General features: G+C 49.0%; 6 protein-coding genes across 6 annotated transcripts; 3 read left to right on the forward strand and 3 right to left on the reverse strand.

Annotated features, from left to right (window-relative positions):
* Positions 1-2,346: 2,346 nt before the first annotated feature.
* ACO1O0_006784 (feebly protein) lies at positions 2,347-4,018 on the forward strand (the record flags this gene model as incomplete). The annotated part of the gene is made up of 4 exons (XM_083196164.1): positions 2,347-2,448; positions 2,505-2,905; positions 2,961-3,247; positions 3,309-4,018. 4 exons carry the CDS (start codon positions 2,347-2,349, stop codon positions 4,016-4,018), a joined length of 1,500 nt encoding a protein of 499 aa, XP_083047372.1.
* Positions 4,019-6,567: 2,549 nt separating this feature from the next.
* On the forward strand, positions 6,568-7,094 carry ACO1O0_006785 (uncharacterized protein; the record flags this gene model as incomplete). Its single annotated transcript, XM_083196165.1, has 2 exons — positions 6,568-6,675; positions 6,735-7,094. 2 exons carry the CDS (start codon positions 6,568-6,570, stop codon positions 7,092-7,094), a joined length of 468 nt encoding a protein of 155 aa, XP_083047373.1.
* A 3,941-nt stretch (positions 7,095-11,035) lies between these two features.
* On the forward strand, positions 11,036-12,580 carry ACO1O0_006786 (amino acid/polyamine transporter I; the record flags this gene model as incomplete). The annotated part of the gene is made up of 1 exon (XM_083196166.1): positions 11,036-12,580. One exon carries the CDS (start codon positions 11,036-11,038, stop codon positions 12,578-12,580), a length of 1,545 nt encoding a protein of 514 aa, XP_083047374.1.
* A 3,939-nt stretch (positions 12,581-16,519) lies between these two features.
* Positions 16,520-17,676, reverse strand: ACO1O0_006787 (uncharacterized protein; the record flags this gene model as incomplete). Its single annotated transcript, XM_083196167.1, has 4 exons — positions 16,520-16,795; positions 16,858-17,184; positions 17,237-17,548; positions 17,584-17,676. The coding sequence occupies 4 exons, from the start codon at positions 17,674-17,676 to the stop codon at positions 16,520-16,522; spliced, it is 1,008 nt and encodes a 335-aa protein (XP_083047375.1).
* Positions 17,677-19,256: 1,580 nt separating this feature from the next.
* ACO1O0_006788 (uncharacterized protein) lies at positions 19,257-20,220 on the reverse strand (the record flags this gene model as incomplete). The annotated part of the gene is made up of 2 exons (XM_083196168.1): positions 19,257-20,083; positions 20,154-20,220. 2 exons carry the CDS (start codon positions 20,218-20,220, stop codon positions 19,257-19,259), a joined length of 894 nt encoding a protein of 297 aa, XP_083047376.1.
* Positions 20,221-24,355: 4,135 nt separating this feature from the next.
* On the reverse strand, positions 24,356-25,015 carry ACO1O0_006789 (uncharacterized protein; the record flags this gene model as incomplete). Its single annotated transcript, XM_083196169.1, has 1 exon — positions 24,356-25,015. The coding sequence occupies one exon, from the start codon at positions 25,013-25,015 to the stop codon at positions 24,356-24,358; it is 660 nt and encodes a 219-aa protein (XP_083047377.1).
* Positions 25,016-26,201: the final 1,186 nt, after the last annotated feature.

Genomic DNA, 26,201 nt, shown 5'->3' on the forward strand with positions numbered 1-26,201 from the left:
TCATTTGCTTGGTCTGTGCACAGGCTCTCCGTTTTCTCTTGGTCAGAAAAAATAAGAATCGTGAGGCCAAGTACGGGCCACCGGATGACTCTCACGGTCTGGATGATTTGACGGACCGGCAAAATAAGTCGTTTAGGTATCACATTTAATCAACGAATTAGAGACCGACATCTTTTGGGGTTATTTCAGAGACTTGAGGAATCTAGTTGTAGTAGTATGAATATTTGGACCCAACAGGGGACTGCCCTGGTAGCGATCGCTGGGGGAAAGCTGTAATCTAGATCCACATATCCGTAAATATTGGGGCACTCGGCAGTCGGCTGGACTTGGTGCAGAAGGGCTAAACAGCTCGGCACTGGAATATTGATACCATGTCTCTTGTAAAAATCGCTTTACCGGGGTCGGATATTCTCAATCGAGTGTTTCCGTGCGTAGGGTCTCGGACCGGCCCATATGGTGCCACCGCTAGGAAGCACCCCGAAGCGAACGGGTTATAATTCTAGAGACGGAGATATACTACGCTAGGCAGCCAGTCGTTGAATGGATCATCCCTGATAACCTTAATACTATTCCGTCATCGGGAACTCTAAGATTATCACCTTTAAATCATATTCCTGAGAGCGGTTAACCTATATTCTATCGGATCCATTCTATACCTCTGAGGCGTATGAACTTATAAGCAGCTAACCATAACGTGTATATAAAAGCCTAACGATATACTTACTTTATCTACGTCTCGTAGAGGTAAACGCGATACGATATAATTGCTTCTTTACTAGTCCATTTGCGGATTGAGACGATTTGAAGATATCTGAGTGGTACGTAAATGAAACCATCGACCGACCTAACGATATATCAGTTAAACCCTAGTCGCTCTACGGAATCATCGTATATCGTGCTAAGTGTAGCAGGCGGTGTTAATTAAGGGAAGCAGGAGAAGTAGTAGAGGAAGAAGGGAATAAGAGTATCAATCCTAGCTGATAATCTACTAGTCATAAGACAAGACACAGATAGAGAACAGCTGATGATATCAGGGCTAGATATACGGAGGAGAGTGAAGAGATATAACGGGTCAGGCTATCAGCAATATACCATTGATATCGCAGTTATATGGTATAAGGCGACTGTATTGATCTCTGAATAATATAAGGTCTTTATGGGAGGGACTGGTCTTATAGGTTCCCATCACGTGACCCCGTCCTTAGCCTACTGCACGTGACGTCATGCCTCTAAGGCAGGTCGATGCGATCTCGCCTCTTCTCCCTCTGGCAGATGATATTAAACAGAACTATATTTAACTAAATTAGCTCTATTATATCAGTTGTATGCTCGTGACCTTCTGGGAGTACCTAAAGGAGCGCTAATAGACGAAGGACCCCGATTAAGCCTAAACTAGGTATATCATTATTATTATATCTAAGAGGCTGATCCTAAGTAGTATAAAGCAATGTTAAGGTAGCAACGCGTATAGGACATTCATTAATGCTATATAATGTCTCATTCCTTTCTAATTAGGCTTAGCTCAGCTTTCTAGTATATAAGCCTCCTACCTTCCTTGACACTATGTAACGCTACCGGCAATAACTAAAACACTACGACGGGGTATGCACCCTGCAATAAGCCTAGGAGGATGGTGCCATTGTCTCCTTCCTTTGATTACGCTTCACCGAGCCTTCTAGTTTATAAATTAACCCTGCTACCTTCTTCACTAAGCACCTGATAGATTGCTAGACATACTAGTAGGATAGCTAGTAGCCTCAGCTGATAAAGAGTTAAAGCCATATGACGTGAACATAAGTTAACATGTGAAAATTGCGTAGTATAAATATGTATAGTTATGTTAGCAAGCTCGAACCATGGCCGCTACCATAAGCACCTGGTTCCTTATACAGATATCTTACAAAGATCGAATATTCCAAACCCTCTTCTATAATCCCTAGCCATTATACCGCCATGGCCGAAAGCATTCCTCCTTATAATCCTAGCCTCCTTGAACGTGCCATAGCTGGGGTCTTTGGACTAATCAATAAGGTTGTACCGTGGTATAGGCTCCCTACTATTATTGGTACCCTTAACCTCGACGCAATTAGAATTAATTTACGCCGCAATAACCTTCACGATAGCTATCCGCCAGGGCATCCCGTGGTTAACCCAGGCGAGCAAGAGCTCATAGATGAGCGATTCATCCACGCCCGAAACTCGGATGGAAAATACAACTCGCTCAGCATGCCGTATATGGGTTGTGCGGGTATGAGATTTGGACGCCAGTTCCCTCGTGAATACTGCCGCAAACCAACAGAAGATGAGCTCTGGACTCCAAATCCTAGGGTAATTAGCGAAAGATTTATGAAACGCCGAGAGGGAGGTTTTATCCCCGCCACAACTCTTAACCTACTTGCCGCCGCCTGGATCCAGTTCCAAACACACGATTGGGTCGCCCATGAACAGGTACGTTTTGGCCAGCCGCTGAGATATAAACTCATGTGCTAACACGCTTGGACCAGGGCCACGATTCATATGATATCCCTCTTCCGAAGGGGGACAACTGGCCAGGCGGTCAAATGGAACTACTCAAGACCCCGCCTGACGACATTCTTGACGCTTCGGATATCGAAACACCAGGGTATAAGAACATAAATACAGCCTGGTGGGATTCATCGCAGATCTACGGCTCGAGCGAGGCCATAACAGCGAAGCTACGGACAAAACACCAGGATGGAAAGTTGTTCCTGATTCAAGATACAGACAAAATGAGTGGACCAATCCCATACGACCCGTCCGGAATTCCTCTGACTGGCTTTTCCGATAACTGGTGGTTTGGTCTTCATATTCTCCACTCATTATTTGTTCTCGAGCATAACTCTATATGCGACAAGCTCCGTGAAGCGTATCCAAACTGGAGTGGGTATGTGGAACCCTCCCTCTATCTATCCATATGATCTAACTGACATTTCATATAGGACTAAGATCTTTGATGTGGCCCGGCTGGTCAACTGCGCTTTGATAGCCAAGATCCACACGGTCGAATGGACACCGGCGATTTTGGGTCATCCAGCTCTCCAACTTGGAATGAACACGAATTGGTGGGGACTTGTTGGGGAGACCCTGACGAAGCTGGTGGGAAGGGTATCCAAGACGAGCGATATTATCAGCGGTATTCCTGGGTCCGGCACGGATCATTTCGGAGTTCCTTACTCTCTAACCGAGGAGTTTGTATCAGTCTACAGAATGCATTCCTTAATTCCAGGTAAGTCATGCAGGCTGCCATAAGTAACGAAGACGTGTTGCTAATATGCGAGACTAAACAGACAACATTGCATTCTTCAACAGCACTACCGGTGCCCACCATTCGACGGTTCCTATCAGCGAAATGACCTTTAATCACGCTCCAGTGCCATTCAAGGCCGGTCTTGGCCTATCCGATGCGTTCTACTCGTTTGGAATCAATTATGCCGGTGCCGTTACCAACAACAATTACCCAGAGTTTCTGCGCAATTTGCCTACGCCTGATGGCCAGGTCCGAGATTTAGGGACAGTTGATATCCTACGGGACCGTGAGCGTGGCGTCCCACGATACAACCAATTCCGTAGACTCCTAGGCATGTCGGCTCCCAAGACATTTGAGGAACTAACGGGCGGCAACAAGGACCTAGCGAATGAGCTTCGGGAAGCCTATACTGACATCGAGCTCGTTGATACCCTCGTCGGGTCACATAGCGAGCCCCTTATCAAGGGCTTCGGCTTCAGTGAGACAGCCTTCCGTGTTTTTATCCTCATGGCAAGCAATCGGCTCAAGTGCGACCGATTTTTTGCAGATACATGGAATGCCCAGACGTATAGTCAGGAAGGACTGCATTGGATCCAGCATACTACAATGAAGGATGTTTTGCGGAGGCACTGCCCGGAACTGGGTCAGACCCTGGACGATAGCAAGAATGTATTTGCGCCGTGGGCTAAGCTACCCAGGTCAGAGGAATATGGAGTGGTTGAGACGAATGCGGGAGGGAAGAGAAGGTAGAAACGGCGATGAGTAATACTGCTTTTGATAAGGCTTTGGGACCTGTCTAATATTCCATCTTCAAATACTATTTTTATATATTTCTAGCTATATGTAACCAAATTATATCTTTCGTCTTGAGACTTAGTGCCCAATGAGGCAACTATTGGCTTATTATAGCCATCCATCCCCTAACGATTGGTAATTGCTTATGGGGGTGGAACTGAGTCCATCTTCTCCTGGTTTCCTTTCCTTTTCATTTGCGCCCTAGACTTCCCGTGTCTGTTATGGAGAATAAATATATAACCCATTCTCTTTGTCGTGCCCTCCGTGCCAGCCCCATAGCAACTAAAGCACCTCTAACTACGAGGGGTTCCTTCTACTTCGCTGTGCGGGATGCCTCTCGCCACCTAACCTTTTAATCGCCGTTGCGTAGCTTTCATAGTAACTACTATTTGTCTCGAATATGCACCTAGAATTAAGCCAAGCGTCTTCCATCGAGTCATATATTAATCTTTCTGCTTCACCCATTATGAGGAACAAGTCGATCTGGGAACAGGTCCCTAGCGTTCCACACTAAAAACCTACCTACGAGTTATGTCATATAGAACCTAGGCACACGGAAGGCCGAACCGTCTACCTGAAACCTCAATGTATCTCACGTCGCCGCTGGGTGTATTCAATTGCATAGACTGATAGCTCCCTGGTGGTAACTCCGAGTGTTGGTTGTTAAACCCGAAATTTTATTCGGCCCGTCTTTAGGCGGCTATCTAGCCGTTCAAATTACATGGTATGTATTGCTAGCATGTCTCAGCTTTTTCCATTGCACTATACGCATCCCCTGCTTTCGTTCGAACCTTGGCTTCCAGTGAATCCCTATCCCTAATAGCCGCAAACCTATTCTTCCACATCTGCCATCGCTGCAGACTAAGTCCATCCGTGCCCCTCAACTTACGTCTTAATGCAGTTGCTTCCTTCTTGCTCAGCCTCCAAAGAGGACCGGCCGTGGCTCCGGGAATCTCTTCATCGCGCCCGTATAATATGTGGCCACAATAGATCATCCAGACAGCGGCAATCCTGACCTTGTATGATAAATCTTCCACTGCGGCAACGTCTTCATTAATTTCATCTGGAGCGCCCCGGATGGGGGTCATGGTTCCTTCCAGAGCATCGACCAGGGCCCAAATGGCGTATACTTCAAAAGGCACAAGCCCTAGGCCTGCAATCCTCGCTCCGTAAGTCTGAAGATTGACAACTCTTTCCTTCCTCTCGGCTTCTCCAGAAGCTTCCGAGTCGACTGGGAGGTAAATAAGTTAGCGACGGCGCGGTGAGATCAAAATATTGAAGATTCAGACTCGGGGACTTCTAACCTTCATCGAGCTTCTCGCGAAATGTGTTGGCAAACAGGGGTAAACCTGTCCAAAGCTGAACAAAGCTCAATTCACCAGCGCCCCAGGACTCTCCGAGATATACCGTCTTTGGTGGCAGGTCATGGAGTGCCTTGACGACGGCGGCCAGTGCGTCTTGCTGGGGACTATCGTAGGGGACCTGGCGTGCCAGACCATGCACAAGATCCCAGAACCACCAGATGAACGAGCCGGCCTCTCCCCGTGCAGCGTAATATTGACTGCAAAGACGGTCGAGAGACGTGGCGGCTGCACTGACTGAAATGGGGCTGCTCGTGGCTAGGGTTAAATTGAGCACCTCAATCACCTCGGCGGCAAAGTCCGGCGCGCCTTCGTCTTCTAGTCGGAGGTGCACTGACGACATTGTTGTGCCGTTTTTTGTTGTTTTTTTGGCTAAAGGGTAGGTGTCAGGTGAAGGAAGAAACCGCGACGAAGTGATTTCAATTCTACCAGAGTTATGATTAATCCTTGGATAGGAATGTCAGCTGACTTATCTATTAATATGATATGTGAAGGTGCGGATATTACATATGCTAGCGCTTCCTTTTCCTATGTCAAGAATCCTTCGATTTGTTTTGCCGGCATCGGATTTACATGTAACCATCCCTGGCCCAACCTAACGGAGACAAAGCGTGATGGGCATTCGTATCCTGTAATTTGGTCCCCGCAATGCCATGTATTAGTGACCCACCTTAATGAATGTTCCTGGATGTCTGGTTGGATTTATTAGTGAAAGGGGCCTGCTCTGTCAGGTATCGGAATCCTACTGAATTCCTTTAGGATTCCTAGCCCTGATACTCCGTACACGATATAACATAGAGATTCCTTCTAGCTTCATTCGTGAGATGAAGATACATCACGTTGAAATATGCCCCATCCGATACCCATAATATGAAATCCTTCTTCAGCGACTAGGCGGACTGTACTACGCCGTATGTGGATGGAGCCATGATGCAAATCTTTCAAGCCCTCAATAGTCTAAGTCCAGTCTCTATCGGTGTATATAAAGTCATACAAGCCAGCCTTGGAGTTGATGTAGAAGTCTAGCTCAGCTCCCATCTCACTGATCCGAGACCTTGCTTATTTCCTTCATTCATTCGTTCATTCATTCGTTGGCATTATTTATTAATCTAGTCATTCATTCATCCATCAACTCAGCTCAATATGGTTTCCCCCTCTTACCTTCTTACCCTCCTTGCGGCCACAGTGGCTGTGGCAAGCCCGACCCCTCTGCCAAACGAAGACTACTCTCTCGAGACCCGCGGCGGTCAGGTACTGTGACACCCAAACTATTCTAAACACCTCCTCTATGTACTAACATAAGTTGGTAGGTCTACGTCTGCAGGGCTGGTGATGACAACAAGGGCCAGTTGTATGGCCAGGTTAGGCAGGACAGGGCTATTGGCTACTTTCGTGAGGCCAAAACCAAGACTGGGAAGAGTGGCTACCCAAAGCCTTTTTCCAACAATGGAAAAGTCATGAAGTTCCCGAGCGGTTGCAAGAAGGACGTCTGGGAGCTTCCTGTCCTCGCCAGTGGGCTGCCTTATGATTATAACTCTAAGAAAGGTGGTGTCAACAACCCTGGCGAAATGCGTGTCTACTACACCAAGGATCTCAAGTACTGCGGTATTGGCGGCAAAAAGAACGTGGGCGGCACGGGCAACCCTCACAACTGTGAGCTCTTGAAGTAAGGAGTTTATGCTGTAGCTGGGCCACAACACCCACAGCACTTGGGGGTTCGGGTCGGCTGAGATGGACAGAACCTTATAAAAATACATATGATGTCCCGGTTGATTGGAATAAAGGGGGTAACAAGTCCCAAACCAGCCTGTATCTATTATACTCGACTAGTGGCTTTTTACTCTCTACGAGTATATCATATCTTAGGAGACTGTATTATCTAGTCATTTAATACCTAGAGAAGGAGAACCTGTAGACATACCCCTGGTAATGCATATATCGTTGTGGACTTGGCTGGTGGTTCTGTAGTGAATAGGTTAGTTGATTAGTAATGTTTGCATATATTTGTAACGGAGAGGTATTTGAGCTTTAATTCTCCCGTGATGCCTCAGTCTAACCACTTAGCGAGTTCCCGGGAGACCTCGGTCTCCTAGTTAGGTTGAATAATAAATAGAACTTAAACGCCAGCGGCTTAATTCCTCCGAAGCCTACCAAATTTAGCCAACGAGTCTGTGATTAAAACTTTGCCACTACCTTGTTGAAATTATTCAAGTAGCGCTATCCTCGATGCCTAAGCCACATTCAACTAGAGCTACTATTATGCGTATTTTATAGATATACTCTCTCACGTTGAATTCAACATGCCGTACATTGTTCTTGGTACGGTCGCAGTAGTCCGAGATATGCCGGATTACAATGTATGGAAATCAGTAAGCGTCCTAGTCTACCCATCTTACAGCATCGTATCCCGACTTCCACTAGATCAATGATGGTTTCTAATATCTAAGTTCAACATCCTAGGCTTAGGCATACGCCCTCTATGTCCTATTTCATTTTTCCGAAGCCGATGGAACTAGCCACTTTAGCGCAAATAGGCATCTCTCCAGTATCAGCCAATTACCCTAGACCAGCGAAGATAGTTCGTACTAAGACCATACATTAGCATCTAATGCTCGCCCCTCCCCTACTTTTCGGGTTCCCGAAAGTTCCTACACTTGAGTCCGTTCTCACCTCTGGAATAATGCTGTGGCTTGACAACATTGTATGAAGCTTAGGGTAAGGCATAAATAGCGACAAGCGTTGGGCCTCGGCTACTTTGGACCTTGATGAAGAAGTATCCTGCGTCAGCTAATGACTCTCTATTAAAAGGCACGTCGATCGAGAAACCAGCAGCAGCATTATCGTCCTGGCATTGGAACACGGTGCGGAAAGGGCCCTGCTTATTCATAACAACGATAGCCTCGAGCCGCAGTAGAATGGAGAGGAAGAGCTGCTCATCAATGCCGGAGACGGCTGTCACCTCCGAGACGGTTCAGTAGACGACTCTTCTAAGAAAGAAATCCCGCTAGGGCTAATTCTCAACGCGGAGGGATTTAACAAAGACTATGATAAACCCAGCTAGAACCCAGCAAAAGACTGATATGTTGAATGGGTCCACGCCATGGATGCGATTGTTGACAGTCAATCCTATCGCGAGACCCCCTATGACGAGAGCCGCACAACCGACGCAGGTACCCCAGCAGTACCATACCGATTGAATAATTATGGAATCAATGTCGAGAGCCCAACTATCAGTCATCTCTAGTGCTGCATTAACCTTCTTATTTCTATGCAGGAGCTGCGCTCGTAGTAGGTCGTCCAGAATGCCACGGTTGCAAAGTGTCGACGCCATGGGACCTTGTCCCAGGGCGCGTTCCTCGGCGGTGAATTGGGAGCAAGAGCGAGCGGAGGGAATCCGACGGTCATCTCACAAGATGCAAAAGGTTCTCCGCATCACATGAGGGTTTTCTTTCTTCGCGGACCAGTTCGATTATGGCATAGAGAACAAGGGGAACGGGCTAGTGATGCTCCTCTACGGGAATTCGGGGACTGGGAAGACTCTTACGGCTGGTGAGTAGTGCTTATGCCGCAACTACCAATTCCGCACTTGATACAGGCCTCACACTAAGTACCCCTCGTTGCAGAATGCGTTGCAGAAGTCCTTCATCTTCCTCTATATCGCGTGAGCGGTAGTGACCTCGGGTCAAATGGAAGAGAAATTGAACAACGATTAATCAACGCTTTTGACGCGACCTCTCGATGGGGCGCCATACTACTGCTTGACGAGGCGGACGCATTTATGGCAAAAAGAGGCGACGATAGTCTAGAGAGGAACACCATGGTTGCAAGTAGGTAATGTGGCTCAAGGATATCATGGAAGCTTTCTTGCATGAGAACACTTTAACTCTCATCCTACGACCTTCTTCATGCTGACCTTTATTTCGCAGTTCTTCTCAGACTACTCGAGTACCAGTCGGGGATTGTTATTCTGACAACAAATCGCAAAGGCGATTTTGATCCAGCGTTTCACTCCCGGATTCATGTGTCTTTAGAGTACGGCGTACTCACGCCGGCCGAGAGGGAAACCATTTGGCGGCTAGAAATGAATAGGACGTGTGACTGGCACGCTATGTCTGATGCTGAATATGAGAAGCTGGCACAACTAGAACTAGATGGGAGGACTATCAAAAAGACGGTCCGCGTGCTGAGATTATACTTTGGGCCCGAGAAAGAAAAACACGTATCTATGACTGATGTCAAGATAGCGCTGGAGATGGCGACAGGGAACATAGATAGCGAAGCAAAGAAGCAGGTAGATGAGTTTATTAGGCAACCTGATAATTAATAAGTTTCATAGGCACTTACTACGGTGCGCCCTACTAGCAGCCTTTTCCCCCTCCAATAGCGTATTCCAATACGCCACCTTTTAATTGCGAGGCCTCTGTATTTCAAATAGTTAATTAACCTTTTCTCTCTTGCTAAGGGGGAGTATTAAGGATTCATAACTAATAAACTCAAGTGAATTACTCTATTATTATGTACTGATCCTTGCTTGTTCTCTCTCCCTAGGACGCCCAAAACTTGGAATCGCACGTGTTCCCCGGCCCGGAGGAGGCTTCCTGTGGGTATTCTAGCTAGTACTAGTCTCAGACCGAGACCCTCACGGACCCCTAGCGTACGTTATCTCCATCTCCTTGAGTGTCGTCTGATCCCAATCAAGTGCATCTACTCAGCCCATTCCCCAGAGTCTTAACTTGGCACCTTGTCCCTAGCACTCTGGCAGTTTGAAACTGCACTAAGGGTCATATTTTGGGTCGTATTTCCTTCCCGTTGCGGGTACTTCTATCGATGCTATCGTGAATGTCAGCAGATGAATCAAGTATCCATCATGCGATTGGCTGCTAATGCCTGGAGATATCTAGTAGGCGGGATCATACGATACCCAATAAAGGAGATAAGCCACATGCTCACCATTAACCGCACATGGTCACCGAGTGCCGCAAGATCCGGACTACCCCGGCTATGCCAAGAAAACACGCTCTAGCTCCAACCCCCCGTTCCCAAACGTGGCCCGGCAATAAAACGCACGGTTATCCGTGGTTTATATCATGTAATTAGGTGCTGGTGTTATCAGCTCAGCGTCTCCACAGTAGGGCATCGAGTAAACTGGGCCCTGGTGTGGGCGGGGCGGGGGGGTCCGCAACTCCGCGTGCCCCCTTAACAGAGAGCTGGGGCTGCCTTGTGTCCTTCATGAGCGGAATATTCTATGCAGAATGTAGAATGAAACTTCGATATAACCATCAGGAACATGAAGCACCTATTCAATGTTCCACGCATGGGTCATTGGCACGCGAGCAAGCTTTAGTAATATCGTGTCCTGATAGCTTCGACGTGTTGGTCCAGTTTCTTGCCTATTCAGGAAGGTCATTGTGCTCTTTCTAACGAATGGGCTTTGAGGCCTCCTCTCCCCGCAATTACAATCCCCGATATCAGACCCGACCTCCACAATTGAATGCATTCGGCAACAGGGGTGGCAACCGAGGGGCCGGGTGCCATCAGTTAAATCATAGACTCCTCGCTCCGAACACCGGCCGCTTCGACACGTCTCACCCATTGACTTTGTTTGTACACTATGGACGTCCCCAAGACCACCAATATCGATGACTTCCAGCTGGCGCAACTGGGCCATGGCCAGTCCTTCGAACGCAACTTCAGTCGCTGGACGATGCTGGGGTTAGCATTCGCCATCCTGAACTCATGGACAGCCCTTGCCGCATCGCTCTCGTTGGCACTGCCGTCAGGTGGTCCGATTGCCATAATCTGGGGCCTTGTGACGGCTGGAATTTGCAATCTCTCGCTTGCTGCCAGTCTCGCCGAGTTTCTCTCTGCTCTACCGACCGCCGGGGGACAATATCACTGGGTGGCGACCATCGCTCCAGAGTCGCTAAAAGTGCCGCTTTCCTGGGTGACTGGCTGGATCAATATGTCTGGTTGGGTCAGTTTGGTCGCCACGAACTGCTCTCTATCGAGCACCCTCATCATCAACATCATTTCGCTTCAAAACCCCGACTACGAGTTTCAAAGGTGGCACCAGTTCCTCATCTACCTCGGCATTGCTTTCATTGCCTTTTCTACCAATGCTTTTCTCCACTCCGTCCTTCCCAAAATCAACGGCTTTGCTCTTTGCTGGAGTATTGCCGGGTTCTTCATCGTCTCCATCACCGTCCTTGCCTGCGCAGCCCCCGATTACGCTACGGCAGACTATGTATTCGCCACCTTTATCAACACTACGGGATGGCCCAACGGCATCGCATGGCTTCTCGGCCTGCTACAGGGCGGCCTCGGCCTCACTGGATTTGACGCTGTTGCGCACATGATCGAGGAGGTCCCCAATGCGGCTGTTGAAGGGCCCAAGATCATGCTTTACTGCCAGTATATTGGGATCACGACTGGGTTTCTCTTTCTGATTGTGGTACTTTTTGTGTCTGGAGGCCCGATCAATGCCCCGACCATCATACAGTCAGCTGCTGGGCCTCTGCTTGAGATCTTTCACATCGCCACGAACAGCAAGGTTGGCGCCATCTGCCTTCTCATGTTCCCCTTGCTCTGTCTAGTCTTCGCTGCTATTGCCGTGATGACAACCTCGTCTCGCATGGTATTCGCATTCGCGAGGGACGGCGGCCTTCCGGCTTCCCGTCTTTGGTGGAAGGTCCATCCAACATTAGGGGTCCCATTGAACGCCCTCTATCTCAATGTGGTGGTCGTGCTGATTTTTGGGTGCATTTATCTCGGATCAACTGTTGCATTCAACGCCATCATCGCCTCTTCCGTTGTGGCACTGGGCCTGAGCTACGGAATGCCTATTGCTCTTCTGCTTTGCGGTGGAAGGTCCCAGCTACCCGAACGAGCGTTCACGCTGCCAACGTGGCTTGGATGGACCGCCAACATCATTGGACTTGTGTATACCATCGTCACCACGGTGCTCTTCTTATTTCCACCGGCACTGCCTGTTGATGGAACGACAATGAATTATTGCGTGGTCGCGTTTGGAATCATTATTGTTATCTCTCTCATCCAATGGGTTGTGGATGGAAGAAAGAACTTCAAGGGTCCACGGATAACCATAGGAGAGGGCGATGTTCCAGAGGTGAATGTCGAAGAGCTGGAGACCAAGTAGAAAAGGGGATGCCATGACCCCATGACAGTCTTACTACAAGGGCGGGGATCATCACAAGACTGCGATGCTCAGTCGGGCAACTAGGGAATCATATATATAAACCCCCTCCTCCCTAATTAATTTGTATGAACTTAGAACTACTCTGTTGGCCATCAATAAAAGAGTCCACCCTTTCTTCCACCAACTCCTAAGATGAATAAATAAGACTGTCGTAGTATGTCCGCGTAGAGACCCCAATTCAGTGTTATCGAATGTAATACACGCATCTACTCTGTAGGTAGATCCACACGTCCTACCGATTGGCATTTCAGAAGATCCTTTGGGCCTAATTGAGATCAAAGTGCTAGGTGCGGTGGAAATCGAAGAGCCCTACCTAATGCTCCACGCGCGACCACTTTGGCGACACTTGATCTCGCCCCTTCTCTACTACTCCGTTACTGCTCATGAACCACTGCCTCCCCTTGACCAATTTGGATTACCTTCGAGCTACCTATGAAGTTCCAGCACATAGCCATTCCTCCTGTAGACATGTCCGCCTTCAATATTTTCCGCAATCCTATCGGTCACAGTATCCGGCGTATTCTTATCAATCTCCTTGCAGAGCATCACGTGTGCACCACGTAGCCTGTCCTCCGTAAAATGAGAAACGCTCGTCCCACCTTCTAAGCAATAAGTCCCGGTATATCCGGAAACCCAATCTTACCTCCCATAAGCTTACATCCCATGCCGTGAATAGTCAGCCAAGCCCATTCCTCGCACTTCATCTCAAGGCATTCAAAAGATGCTCCTAAAACCGTTGCTTTCTCTCCAGACCACAAAAGCTAGGGTCTCGAAATAAAACCGGCCAGTCTTTCAGAGTTCCTGAATACCCCATAGCCAGCACTGGATTCAGACATCCAACTCATACCCAGGAGGCTCATTGACTGTCGACGATGCAAGCTGACGCTCAGTAATAAGCCCCGCCTGTTGCAGCCTGGCCAACACAGTAGGCCATTCAATGTTGTACTCAACATTCATGCCGTCCCCCCTGTCGGGATATCCCATTCCAGATCGGCAAGATTGTTAGCATTTTTAGTGTAAATTTAAAAACAGTCACATTATATGCGACGAGCTCCGAAATATAATCACTGTCGATGAGTTGATCTTTCACAGAGCCCTATTAGGTTCACACCGCCACTAGCTTCCATGTAGTATTCCCGCATGCGCGTGATCTGTCTGGCTTTTTCGGCTTCGTTCTGTTGATACATACACCGGACCTGTCGTATCGACCAATGCACCGGTAACTTTTATACCTCGTCACTAAAACCTGTATGGAACTCATGATTATGGGTATAAGCTGGTACTGAGCTAGCAGCACATTAGAGTTTTAGATCACCTCTTTCCCCACCTCTTACAGCTCTTCTTCAGTCATACCCAGTATAACCTCCAACATGGTATGAGTTGTGGAGGCTCGGTGTGGGAAGATCCAAGCCCACCGTCTTTAGGGCAGATACAGGATGTCGTAGTTCTTAAGGTGAAGAGCAGATTTGGTCGCATTCTCTTATTCTGCAATACAGCGAAGGAGTTCAGGTTGCATTGGATCCTCTGGTGTTTTTTCTTCAGCTCACGTGTCCTCACGGTCTTGGCTAACCGCCAAGAGATGGTGGTGCCGTCCTCGCATTCTTGAAGGTCCAGCTTGCATTCTCCTCAAGCCAGACCGCAAGAGTGACATCCTGGTAGCGTTTCTTTTGTGTCTCAAAAGCGGTTTATAGACTCAATCGTGTCAACTATGCTCGGAGATGACCCTATTTGGTTGAAACGCTCAATGAAGCGACTTGGGAGCGGTATAGAGGTTGTTTTGCTGATGACGAACTGTTCTCATAAGGCCACTTGGGAGGAGAGTCTGTCTTTGAAGGAAAATCAAACGGGATTTTTATACTGTTCAGGGTGTAGCCTACTCTGGCCTTCTCTAAGATCTAGTCCAGGGCGGGCGTCCCCATACCCATACGTACATGTTGACTACATGTACCTACTGTGTGTTAGCGACTCACTATTGCTTCTGAATATTCAAACATCACATATAAGCGGAGAACAAGGGAGGCCACGCGGTCATCGTTTACTACCTACTAGCACCGGGTCATTGATCATGAGCATAAATTAGAGATGTGACTACTATAAATAGTTGGTAAGTCGCCGAACAAGACTTCCACTGCAACGCCATCGCTGCCTTGGGCGATTTTGTGGGAGAGGATCTGACTGTATCGCAAGCCCTTGCGGCTAGGAACCTCAGCCTTAATGACCTGGAGGCCATATGCGGCTTCTCTACCTCGAGAATATAAGACTTGCTAGAGGGAACTTTCATATTATTATTCTTCTGGAAAAAGACGCATTTGTCAGTGGGTAGTAACAGAAGATGGCGAAACCGTAGTACTATTGGAACCAGGAGATAGGCACTGTTCACCGCCAAATCGTTAAAACATCCAGCGAGAACTAGTCTACTGAGTAGTTTTAGGCGCCTTGCCCAGGCTCCCCAGCATGTCCACAGCCCCTAGAGTCTCGTACCATGCCGCGTAGCTGTGAACAAGAATTAACAGCGCCTAATCTCTTGACCCTTTCCCATAAGGCCCGTTTGGCCGCTGCAAGACACCAGCGTCTGGGTTCTCGACGAGAAGCTTCCAAAAGTACAGGTTGCTCGCCTCCAATGCGCGGTACACCTCATTAATCTGAGACTTGATCGAATCGACCAACTGTGCCGTCTCTTCTGATTTGGACAGCAGGATCTCGGACCGTGCACATACAATACCACCGACGAGCTAGTAACGGATAAACTCAACAATCTCCTGAGGTACGGCGCCACTGAGAGCCACAGCTACATTCTGGATAGCCTGGAGGTCCAGCAGTATGCGCACTTTGATGAGCAAGAGGGCGACGGCATGTAGCGCAGCTTCTCGTGCTCGCGCTCGTAGTTCGGGAGAGCCTTCTTCAGAAGATTGCATGGTATCTTACGGTCGGCGCGGTCGGCAGCTTGGCAGTCACGCCAGCAGTAGTGAACAGCCTAATAACAGGCAGCGCAGCGCATCACATTATCTTTGCGCTGGCAAAACTCGCATCCCCATGGCACCAGGCTATTGAGCTTATCTACCTCTAGGCCCATGATGAGCGGCATTTTGGCGGAGGCAGGGAACTGTGAGTGCTTCGAAAATGTTTGATGAAAAGGAAAGAGCAACGCGTTATAATGTGTTAGGGATTCCCACCTTCGTTGCTTTTGAGGACAACAAGGGTCACAACTTAAGAACCACGGTAGAGGACACCGGCCCGAAGGGTCTCGAGACTGTTTTTCGCTATATATATAAGACGGGCATCAATCGTATAGATGATTAATACTACACCTATCTTTTTCTATTATCAATTAACGTACTTACTGCCCATTCTTATATATTAACCTTATTACTCTATAAGCCACGGCCTTCGGGTCAATCTAGCCTTAGGCTACGTTTATAGCCTACGACGACTTATCGTATACACCGATCATCTATACGAGCGATATTACACCTAACCAAACCCGACAAATCCCTAAGACCTTCGTATTACTGCTACGGTTATTATGGTATCGATAGCTTCGATCCCTACCCTTTGTCTCAGCGAGCCCCTTAGACCCCCTTTTATAAGGCCCCTAACAACAGCCTTATAATTGTAGGTCCCTTGTTCGCGTTCTTGTGCATGGCAATCATCCCCCAACTCAATAAGAAATCTAGACTAAGACACGGAAATTGGGGAACCACCAACCCACAATTTTACTCCGCCATCTTGCTAGGTAAACTACATATCCAATACCTACACATACCTGTAACCTACGTTTATACTTACGACCTTCACACCTACTACCCACAAAAAGACAGCACTCATAAGAGTGTCATGTTAACACATAAAGGCTTAATGGAACTACCTACCCTGGGGCCCCTAGTTGGTAAAACCCATTCCTTTATAAACCGCATGCGACTTCCCCTCAAGCGTCTCCTTGCAGTACTGCTCATAAGGTTTGCCTTCTAACCCTGGGTAAAGATCTTTCCCAATAAGGTATCCTAGGTACCTGGCATACTCAGGAGTATTGTCCCCTCGGATACCCCAGGAATTCCAGTACTGGAGAATAGCTAGCTTGAAAAAGGCTGGGGTCCCAGGCTCAATGTCCTGTGCTTGGGCCTCCATTATGCCTTCCTGGATCTTTTCAGTAGGCACCTATAGTCCCAGAGTCAGTTAGCAAGAACTTATCCAATGTTATTCCGAAGCAAGGGCCATACATAAACACGATTGACATTCTCGCCACTGAGTTTTTCAATAAGATCATATATCTGATGCTGTGTTTTCATTTCGGTGTAGGCGAAAACCAGTTGGTTTAGGGTTCGAGGGTCCGCCACGATGCGAGCAGTGTATCTTCCGATGTCCGCGATATCAGTCACAGCATATTTCATGTCTCCGTCTCCAGCGATGATCTGCTCATTGGGAGGTAGGGCATAGTCTATACGACCTGATGGAAGCCGGGGGAGGGTGATTTGATACCACCACCCAACATCGATGACCGTATATGGGAGGTATAACTTCTTGATGTGGTTGAGAACATCCTCTTTCTACCGGCTATATTAGTTGAGGCGCTCGAAAATCCGCGAGTAAAAATCTCACAATATCTCTGAGCACCTGGACCCCTTTGGGAGGCGCGACGGTTGCAAAGCAGCAAGGTACAAATCGGCCGACGCCTGCAGCCTTGCAAGCGTTGGCCAGTGGAATCTGAGCCCGGAGATGAGATGCGTCGATGGCCGATATAACAACATCCATTCCTTGCACCAGCTCAGCCATGTCAGCTTCGGGCCCCTCCAAGTCAATGGCGACCAGCTTGACGCCCTGCTGCTTCAGCTCCTGGAGAGCTGGTTTGCCGAGAGATGATGCTCGGGCCAATGCGGTGATGTCCTGTACATCAAAATTAACATCGAAATGCTACCTATGTAAGGGAAAAGAACAGGTCGGCTCACATAATGCGGTTCGGTCGACTTGAGGAGGCCCTTGACAATTGAGGAGCCCGTTTCGCCGGTTGCGCCGAGGAGAGCGACTTTGAGTGTGGACATGTTGTTGATTCAATCGCAGATGCAATCGCAGACTATGCGGAGAGAGGGTTGTCTCAGGAGAGTTGGGGATGTAGTGTAACTCGGAGATTAATATGGCGCACCTTAGCTCTTCCGTAGCATGAAAGGATCACGCGTATTACAAATCCCATTTCCACCACCTTCTCCACATTCAGTGCTTTCATTCCGGTTCCGTCGGCCTTCTGCCGGTTCTGCGACCGACGGCCGAGGCGGGCTTGTCTTCTAGTATTCAATATTACCAGCTTCACCACTCTTCACAAATATTCCAACCGCTGTTACTTGAGGACCATACCTCTACCATACTTATGCAGCTAAGATCAAGGTGCGTACGCTTGTCCACTCTCTCCAACATTCCCACTAGCTTCTAGCAACTTAACCGTAGGGTATCCATGTCGCACACTTAAGATCATACCCCGCATGGCTTTGACTCCAGTCCTTGGCCCACACTTCCGTGAGAGCTTTTAGTGGGTTGTAGAGCAGTGCTTGTGAACCACAGAGGGATGGGCCAAAGAGCAAATGTGTATTGAGCGACTCATGTGTTTGTGGTGTGTACATATACCTAGGTAGTATGATGCGGGGTTTCAGGCTGTACTTCGCTGCTACCTCAGATATTATCTGAAATTGAGTGTTGGGCGTGGAATATTATAAAAGGGTAGTTGTTATCTGGCTTCAGACGTAGATGATAAGACGCCTCCAAATGGTGCACACGGCACAGATGACACTCATCGCCTCACACTAGTGCTGGAAGAGCATGACATCCCCTGTTGTCTAGTCGGCATATCGTCTCTCATCTTCTATGGCGTGCCAGGGCTGGGATTAATGCGTTGATGACGAATGAACACTTGTACCTTACACCGTGGGCTAATTATGCCATACATGGAGTCTAGGAGATCTGTATTCCTACAGAGCTCGTCGACAAAACAGAGTTGCTACTGCAATTCGAACCCTACGCTGCAAACTCTGAGCTTTTTGACATTTGGCCTCATCTACATCGTTCTCTGCTCCACACCTAAGTCGATCTAGGGAAAAGGGATTTAGTTACTACTTGTCTATGTCTCCACTAGAGATATACGCATGGTCGGCGAGCTGTCCATTTTCACTCGTAGTCTTAGAGGTCTACCATATTCTAGACTTGACGTCTTTATTCAGAGTAGTCTGGATATGTGCAATGAGTTGCAGCTTTGTAATGTCGCTGGCGATACAAATTTATTGGAGCAATGGGGCGAGGGTAACCCAAATCTCGAGGGCACTTACGATGTGGAATGAGCCCGCGACCTTAACAATAGTAGAGAGGAGTTTACTAACGGAAAGTTTGCAGGTTCTTCTTTATTCATATCTGTCGTCCCCGATAGTAAAAGAAAGACGTGGCCATCCTAAGTTCACACAAAGTGAAAGAGGCTAGGCTGGGCAACCCCTGAAGAGATGCTTATAACGCAATACCACCTGACAGATGAACCAGATCCGTGGACATAGCTATCACTGGGGCGCTGAGCGCTGAGCAATGAGCAGCCGGGGCACCGTATCTGGTTCGTCTACTCCCACCCGTGAGCCACATTATGACTTTACACCTTATCACTATATTTCCCACCCATAGCCTCCATCATATGCATCAGCGTTGTGTCCTCGGGCTCGGTATCCTCGTCTAGGATTTCGCGGTACGCAGGCAGCAGTACCGCCTCGTCAACCTCCTTGTATCGACCCCGGGCAATTTGAATCAAGTGCCCATCCCTACTTTCGTCGGCCATGAGGCCTACGGCACCCCGGCCAACTTCAAGAGGCGTCTGCAACTCGATTCCCAGCTGCTTCATGATAGTCTCCGGCACGACCCCGGTCCTCGTCCAGCTAGGTGCAATAGCGTTGATGCGAACGGGGATCCCTTCCTGCGCGATGACCTGCTTCATCGCACGCATATATCCCAGCACGGCGTGCTTCGACGTAGCGTAGTCGACCGCTCGAAAGCGTTGCAGCGCCGCCATGGACGATGTGATTGTAACACTGCCGCCGATGGGTGCTGGCTGATTCCGCAGGTGGTGAATAGCCAGGGTCGTTGTGTTAATGACACCCTTTATGTTCACATCGAGCACCTGGTACGGGGGCTCTTTAAGTTCGCCATCATCGTCGACTTCAGGAGCCAGGTAGTTGGCGCGGGAAGAGATGCCAGCATTGGCAAAGACGTGGTCCACGCGGCCGTGTAGCTCCTTAACGCGCTTGAACAGCGCCGTCAAATCGGTCCAAATGGTCACATCTGTTTTATGAAAGGTGAAGGCTGCTGACGAGTCAATGGGCTCGATTGGCAGCTGGATGTCTGCACCGACGACAGAAGCCCCTAGCGACAGGAGCAACTGTACCGTCGCCAGCCCGATGCCCGATGAGGCGCCTGCATCAGACCCTAATAAGCAAGCGTCCCTGGAGGCTTTGGTTGGCACAGTCGCGTGTGCGACCGGCTGACTTTCTCATACCTGTGACGACGACAATCTTGCCCTCGAGGCCAGCCAGGTCCTCGTCTTTAATGAGAAACGAGGCCATAGTTGATTGAGATATGCGCAACGTCAGGTGGTTGGGAACTTTTGAAGTTGGAGCTGAGGAGCATAGGATTCAGTGTCGATAGATAGTTTAGTTAGATACCCTCGTGCGGATAGTTCAGCATTTTATTTTATTTTTTTACTTAGGTAGACTGCTTCCTGATGGCACATACCTGCTCGAACTGCAGGGGCAAGGTTGTACTCGCACACACTCTACCATTGGGGGGAGGTCAATGAGATCATGGAAATCTGCAGCTAGGTCACGAGTGGTGTCCGGTGACCTGCTCTAGCGGTATAGACTAGGCGATCTAGACCCAACACTCCGCCATCTCTAGAGAACTAGAAACGCTGAGACGGGAGAATAGCTGAGTGGCTTCTGGCAAGCTGCCAACGAGCCGCCCCAGTGGCGCCACGGCCGACCCCCGTACTACTAATCACTAGATCAAACATGAAGCGATGCCCGTTCTAGTATTGTCACAGTAGATCCCTGGATAGATCACGGACTATGAATCACTGTTGTGGGAAAAGAGAGAGAGAAAACCGTGGGCGGGGAAGAGCTTACCCACTTTCTATAGGACATGCTCAATTGACGTGGACGATTTATGCCGACGCCAACAGCCAATAAGTCGACTGGAGCTGGATTAGGAGGTGAAATGAATAATCTTTATAGTTTCAACTTCTTCTAGTATACTTTAATGAATACACAGACAAAAGGTCCAAATCTCATGTCTGTCACCAGAGGAAGCGATATACCTTAATAGTAGGGATTCGGAGTGCTATATAGTAGTATACCAAGCATTGGCTTATCTCGCCTGGCGTATTTGAACTCAATTAGCACTCAATACCCGGGTAAATGCTGCCATTAAATTCAACTCTTATACTTTTCCGTCGTTTGACAGCTCACTATCAGAGTATTCCGACATGCTCTTCGGAGATGCTGGACCCTGCATATACTCCTCATGGTCATCCCCATCTCTTTGGATTATAACCTCTCCTTCTTTCCCCGCAAACTCGCGCCAGAGCTCGATAAGTTCCTCAGGGGGCTCCCACTGTGCATTACGCCCCATAACCACCCTCCATTGTCTTGGCTTCCATGACCCCCAACCCTCCTCGCCATGCAGTGAAATCCCAACATCCCCCATCATATCATCGTCCCTGCACATATGAAATTCTAGGGCGCGTATTGCTGGCATGCGAACTGCAGCCCGGGAGAGAGCAAGTGCGAGAGGGTTAAAGCGCCTTGTATCTGGTACATTTCGCCATATGTTCATGGGTAACCAGCCATTGAGCCGCCGCTCATAGAGCTTGTCAATTGGATCGCGTATTATAGAATCGTCGCTATTGTAGCCGGAGATATTGATTTTATCCGTATCAGAAGTGGCGCTGTTGTTGTAAACGCTGTGATCTTCGAACGGCCAAACCGAGCTAGGATCTTCTTGGCCTTCCGACAAAGACGGCCTGGTTCCAGTATAGTAGTAACTTCCATCCGGGACTACTATACTAGCCATGACTGTAAGGTACTCCAATATTGGCCAGTTGGGGACAAGGTCCGACGTAGACGAATCATGGGCCCAGAATAGATCGGGAGAAATGACCCAGGGGCCCTGGAGAGTAAGCACTTTGATTGGGAGAGATTGTGATATAATGCGCAAGGCGGCACTCAAAGCGTCAGGTGAAGGGTGACTAGAGTCGCGCAAATCGGCATGCTGGAAACTGTGATTACGAGGGTGGCTTGTGTCCCAGGTCAGATGGAGTGTGCCCAGCGAGGCAAAGTTCATGTTTGTCATTGACAACAAGTGTCGAGCAAAAGCTGTAATTCATAAGAAATCAGCAATCGAAAACATTTCCCCTCCGTACCAAGTTGGACAGCTCGAGAAAGGATTCCTACCGCTGCGGTGTTCTCTTATCATTGCTTCCCATTTCGGCCACGGCTGTTTCGAGTCTAGCTCCACAACTTCTAGATTTGGCATCGAAGTTATGATCTTGAAGGCCGCTTCAGGATGTAATGGCCTCCACGTTCCCGTTATTTGGAGCTCTTTGACCCTCTCGACCTTGGGGACATCCGAGTAAGGCTCTGTCAAACTGAGGAAATTGCCGTTCATGCGGTAGAGGCCTATTCCTTTACGTTGAAGGTCACTTGCATCGCGCTGAGAGCTTGCTTTTATGCACAACTGTATGGGCCGACTATTATGGCTGTTGCTTGTCGCTGCCTCTCCTTCGGTCTGCCAAGCATGTAGGACGCGCATCATGGCGTGGATAGCCTGCGAAAAGACGACATTATTTTCTTCATGCTCCCACAGGCGCTCGCGTTTCCAACATCGTGCCCTACTGTATGAAGGCAGAATTATCTCGTACTCGATGCTGGAAACCGCCCGCCTGCGGTGAGCGTGTTGCAGGGCAATCTCGAAAAGTGAAATCTTGTCACTTCGGACTTTAAGCTTGGAAAATGTGCGTTGTTCAACAGCATGCTGCCAGCACGGAGAGATGGGTGCGCATTGCCTTGCCTCATCGTTTGAGAGATGCGACGCGATGAGGGAGATAAGTTCCAATGAGAGCCTTTCCATGGTTATTTGGCTTCATGTATGAGACGATTTCCAATCGGGGTACAACGAAATAAATAGTGACTAAAGAGAAGATAACCGTGTACGTTGGCGCTCCATATTACCTTCCTATAGCTCTATAGGGAGAGTCCTTGTCCATCTGGCAAATGGACTGCAGCTATTCGTACTTATCTGCTCGGCATGAACCATGGGGATACTCTTGGCACAGGGCGAACTAGATACAGCTGAGCTGCATGCACCGCCCCAAAAGAACGCCCAGCCCCGCCTGCCTACATCCATCATCCATGTCACTAGCTATGAGACTTTAGACGTTGGACCCTGTCTCCAATTGTCGGCACAGACACGTTGCCCCTAGCCGAAGGTAAACCTACTTCAAGTATAGTCTCATAGCTGGCAGGGTTGTACCAGTATATCTTGGTTAGCTATAAACCAGTCCTCTCAACCAACTCGCACCACCGCATCTTGCTTCGCTCATGTGCCCCGGTTGCAACCATCATGATCAAATTGACGGCAGCCGCGTACGATTCCACCCCCGTTTCGGGTAGTACCATCTCATCCAGTAGTACAATGGAGTCGCTAGCCCTGTTATCCGGATGATCGTGCAAAATGGCTCTATGGTAGTAGAACCGAGCCCCTAACACAGATGTTGACTGGTAGTAGGTGGCTGCAGATAGTCAAGAGGACTTGTTTTTTTGGATCTAGTGACCTAACCGAGGACTAGCTATGGATGGAAGAAGTCGTGGACCATATTCTCAACACCAGGTGTTGGAAGTGCGTTGGCAACAGAGTTATTGAGGTCCTGAGGAACTACTTCGTACACAGCCAGGAATATGAGGAAACGCCTTCTTGAAGTGTGCGCATTGATGGCCAATGGAGCCGCCCATGTCCACAAACAATGGGCGATTAGGATCCCAGCCCGCTGCCTTGTCTGTCACACGATATAGGACTAGCCATGACTGGTTCGCGTTTCTTCTGAAGGCCATGTAATTATTGAAGTGAGTGAACTTGTCTGGGTATCTGACAGCCACGCAAAAACATTCTAGGCATCTTGGAACACAGTGTGCATGCTGTCATCAGGGTTCTTGTATTTGGTGTTCCTGAGAAGGCTTGGTAACGTCTGGAACATGGCGGCAACGGTTTCAAAGCTAAGTATTCTTTGATCAGCCATAGAAGACATAAGAAATTCCGGAGGCCAGCAGGGCAAGATATGGATGTAAGGCAAGTGGGGTAATGGGGTTGGTTGTATGGTGTTGGCTCCCAAGATGAATGAATTGATCGCCATGGAAGCCATTGTTCTTTGGTACTTGTCAATTGAACTCCGCCTGCCGCCAACAAGGAGCAACTCCCAAAGGTCACCTCATTTCAATTATTACAGGAGCGAAGTGGTTGGGTATCATCAGACAAATTGTGACAATTACATGTACAAGACGATTCCAACCCGCACCGACCTCGTCTAGTATATACAAGAAGATATTCTTCCACTCAGTGTGAAACCAGTTTGATGTATTATATACACAGAATCGAACACCACCAGCACACCAGTGCAGTTCTAAGCAGCCACCGACTCGAAAAGGCCACTTATGCCCTGACTAGCTCTCCGGTGCCGTACTGGACGTTCCAGACGGGCAGGTCCAGGGGCGAAGTGTTTCCCAGACCGCTGGGGCACTCGGGCTGGTTGCTGACGGAGAGATCGAGGGTGCACTCCTCGTCGACGCCATTGTGGCAGACAGGGTCCATGATGTTGTACAGCTTGTAGTTCTGGGCCACATAGCTGTCAGGCTCGTTCAGGCAGGCCGCAACATAGTTCATGCTGTTAGCGGCCAGCAGGGGCACTCGGCCTCCGTCCAGCAGGTCGGCGCACTCGCTGGGGTCGACAAATTCGTACTCCATATCAATTCCACCGCCCATCTGAGGGTTCTCCGTGGCGGGCTGGCCGAAGCCGAGATAGTTCCAGGCATCGTAGGAGATGTCGTAGGCGCCGCCGGAGGTGTCGATCTGGAGAAGATTGAGGGAGCGGCCCTCGTAGCTAACCTTGACGCAGAAGTTGTTGCAGTCGACCCCCATGGGCCAGTAAGCCACGCGGTTGGTGTTGATCTTGCACCCCACGACACCGACCGAGGAAGAGTACTGCTCGTGGGGGGTGACGCTGGCGCCCTCGGCCCGCGGGCGGATGGGAATAGTGGCAGCAAATGCCAGAGTAGCCGAAGCGGCAAGAAGGGTGCTGAGTTGGGCGATCATTTTGACGGTTTTGGGGGATATACCTATGGAAGGAGTGTATAAGTGAGTGACTTTTTTAATGCAAAAAGAGTGAAAAGAGTGTGTTTGTCCCTTGAACCGAGGAGGGCCTAGGACCTTTGATGGGGACAGTCACATCCTTATAAGGCTGGAGACAGCCTCAGGGATATTGATTCCTGACTCTTTATCCGTACATCCTGCCTCGCTCCCATGTGCTTAGAACACTAGGTTAGCCACCTATGGTGCTCCTACAGTCCAGACCGACAGGCCGGGCTAATGGACAGGAGCAGGGTAAAGCAACGTGCCATTCATTGGCCTATGGAATCGTACGAGTACTCGTAGAAGATGCTGATTTCGATGGTTAGGGGATGGACTCTGCGATCCACGATTTGTCACTGGTCAGACAAGGCCTTAGATGGATGATGGATCCATACCCTGGAGACTCGGCGTCTCAGTTTGCGGATCACAGGGAATCCCACGAGGCTGTCGGTGCAGTATCGTCGACCCCGAATTCATCACCATACAGTCCATACCATACATGAGGAGACGTAGAGGCAAATGGGAAGGTGGCATATGGATGTGGGATCTGTGGAAATTACCGGACCCCTAAACACCCCTGGACGGTTCGGGCGGATGCCCGATTGGACATATCATCACGTTTCTGGAGGAGATCGCCGGCACTTGATTGGTGTCGGGCAGATCAGACAACGTCTCTGACAGTATGAGATTGTATTGTCAACCTAGTTCTATCAATAGTATGTGTGTTCGTGGCCAAATAAGCTGATTTGTGCCATGTTGGCATTTTGTGACTCTTACGTGGGATCTGCTTATTCCTAACCTCTATCGCGTGCTTGGCACTATTGGCAGGTATTAGCCTTGTTGAATCCTTCGCCCCAGCGTCAGTCGCAGGGTCGTATCGCCAGATTGTCAAATTTACCATACATAGAACTCCATATGTTGGTCCCAATTGCGGCAGGTGCCTGTGCCGGATAGCCTCGGGGTCGCTTGAGCGCCCGAATCCTTCAAGCTTGAAGGATTGCTAGAGGCCCGCCAGGCGTCCAAAGCTGCATGCCTTGTGAATTGTCCATGTCTGCCAACCAGCCCTACAGCTCTCGAGTTTCGGCCAGATGAACCGATCAGGCGTGCGATATAACGTCGACAGCAACTTAGTGGTAGTAGGTACTCATGT

Source organism: Amphichorda felina (genome assembly GCF_050947745.1).
Source record: "Amphichorda felina strain 45539 chromosome Unknown scaffold_7, whole genome shotgun sequence".
In the NCBI taxonomy this organism is placed as follows: Eukaryota; Fungi; Ascomycota; class Sordariomycetes; order Hypocreales; family Bionectriaceae; genus Amphichorda; species Amphichorda felina.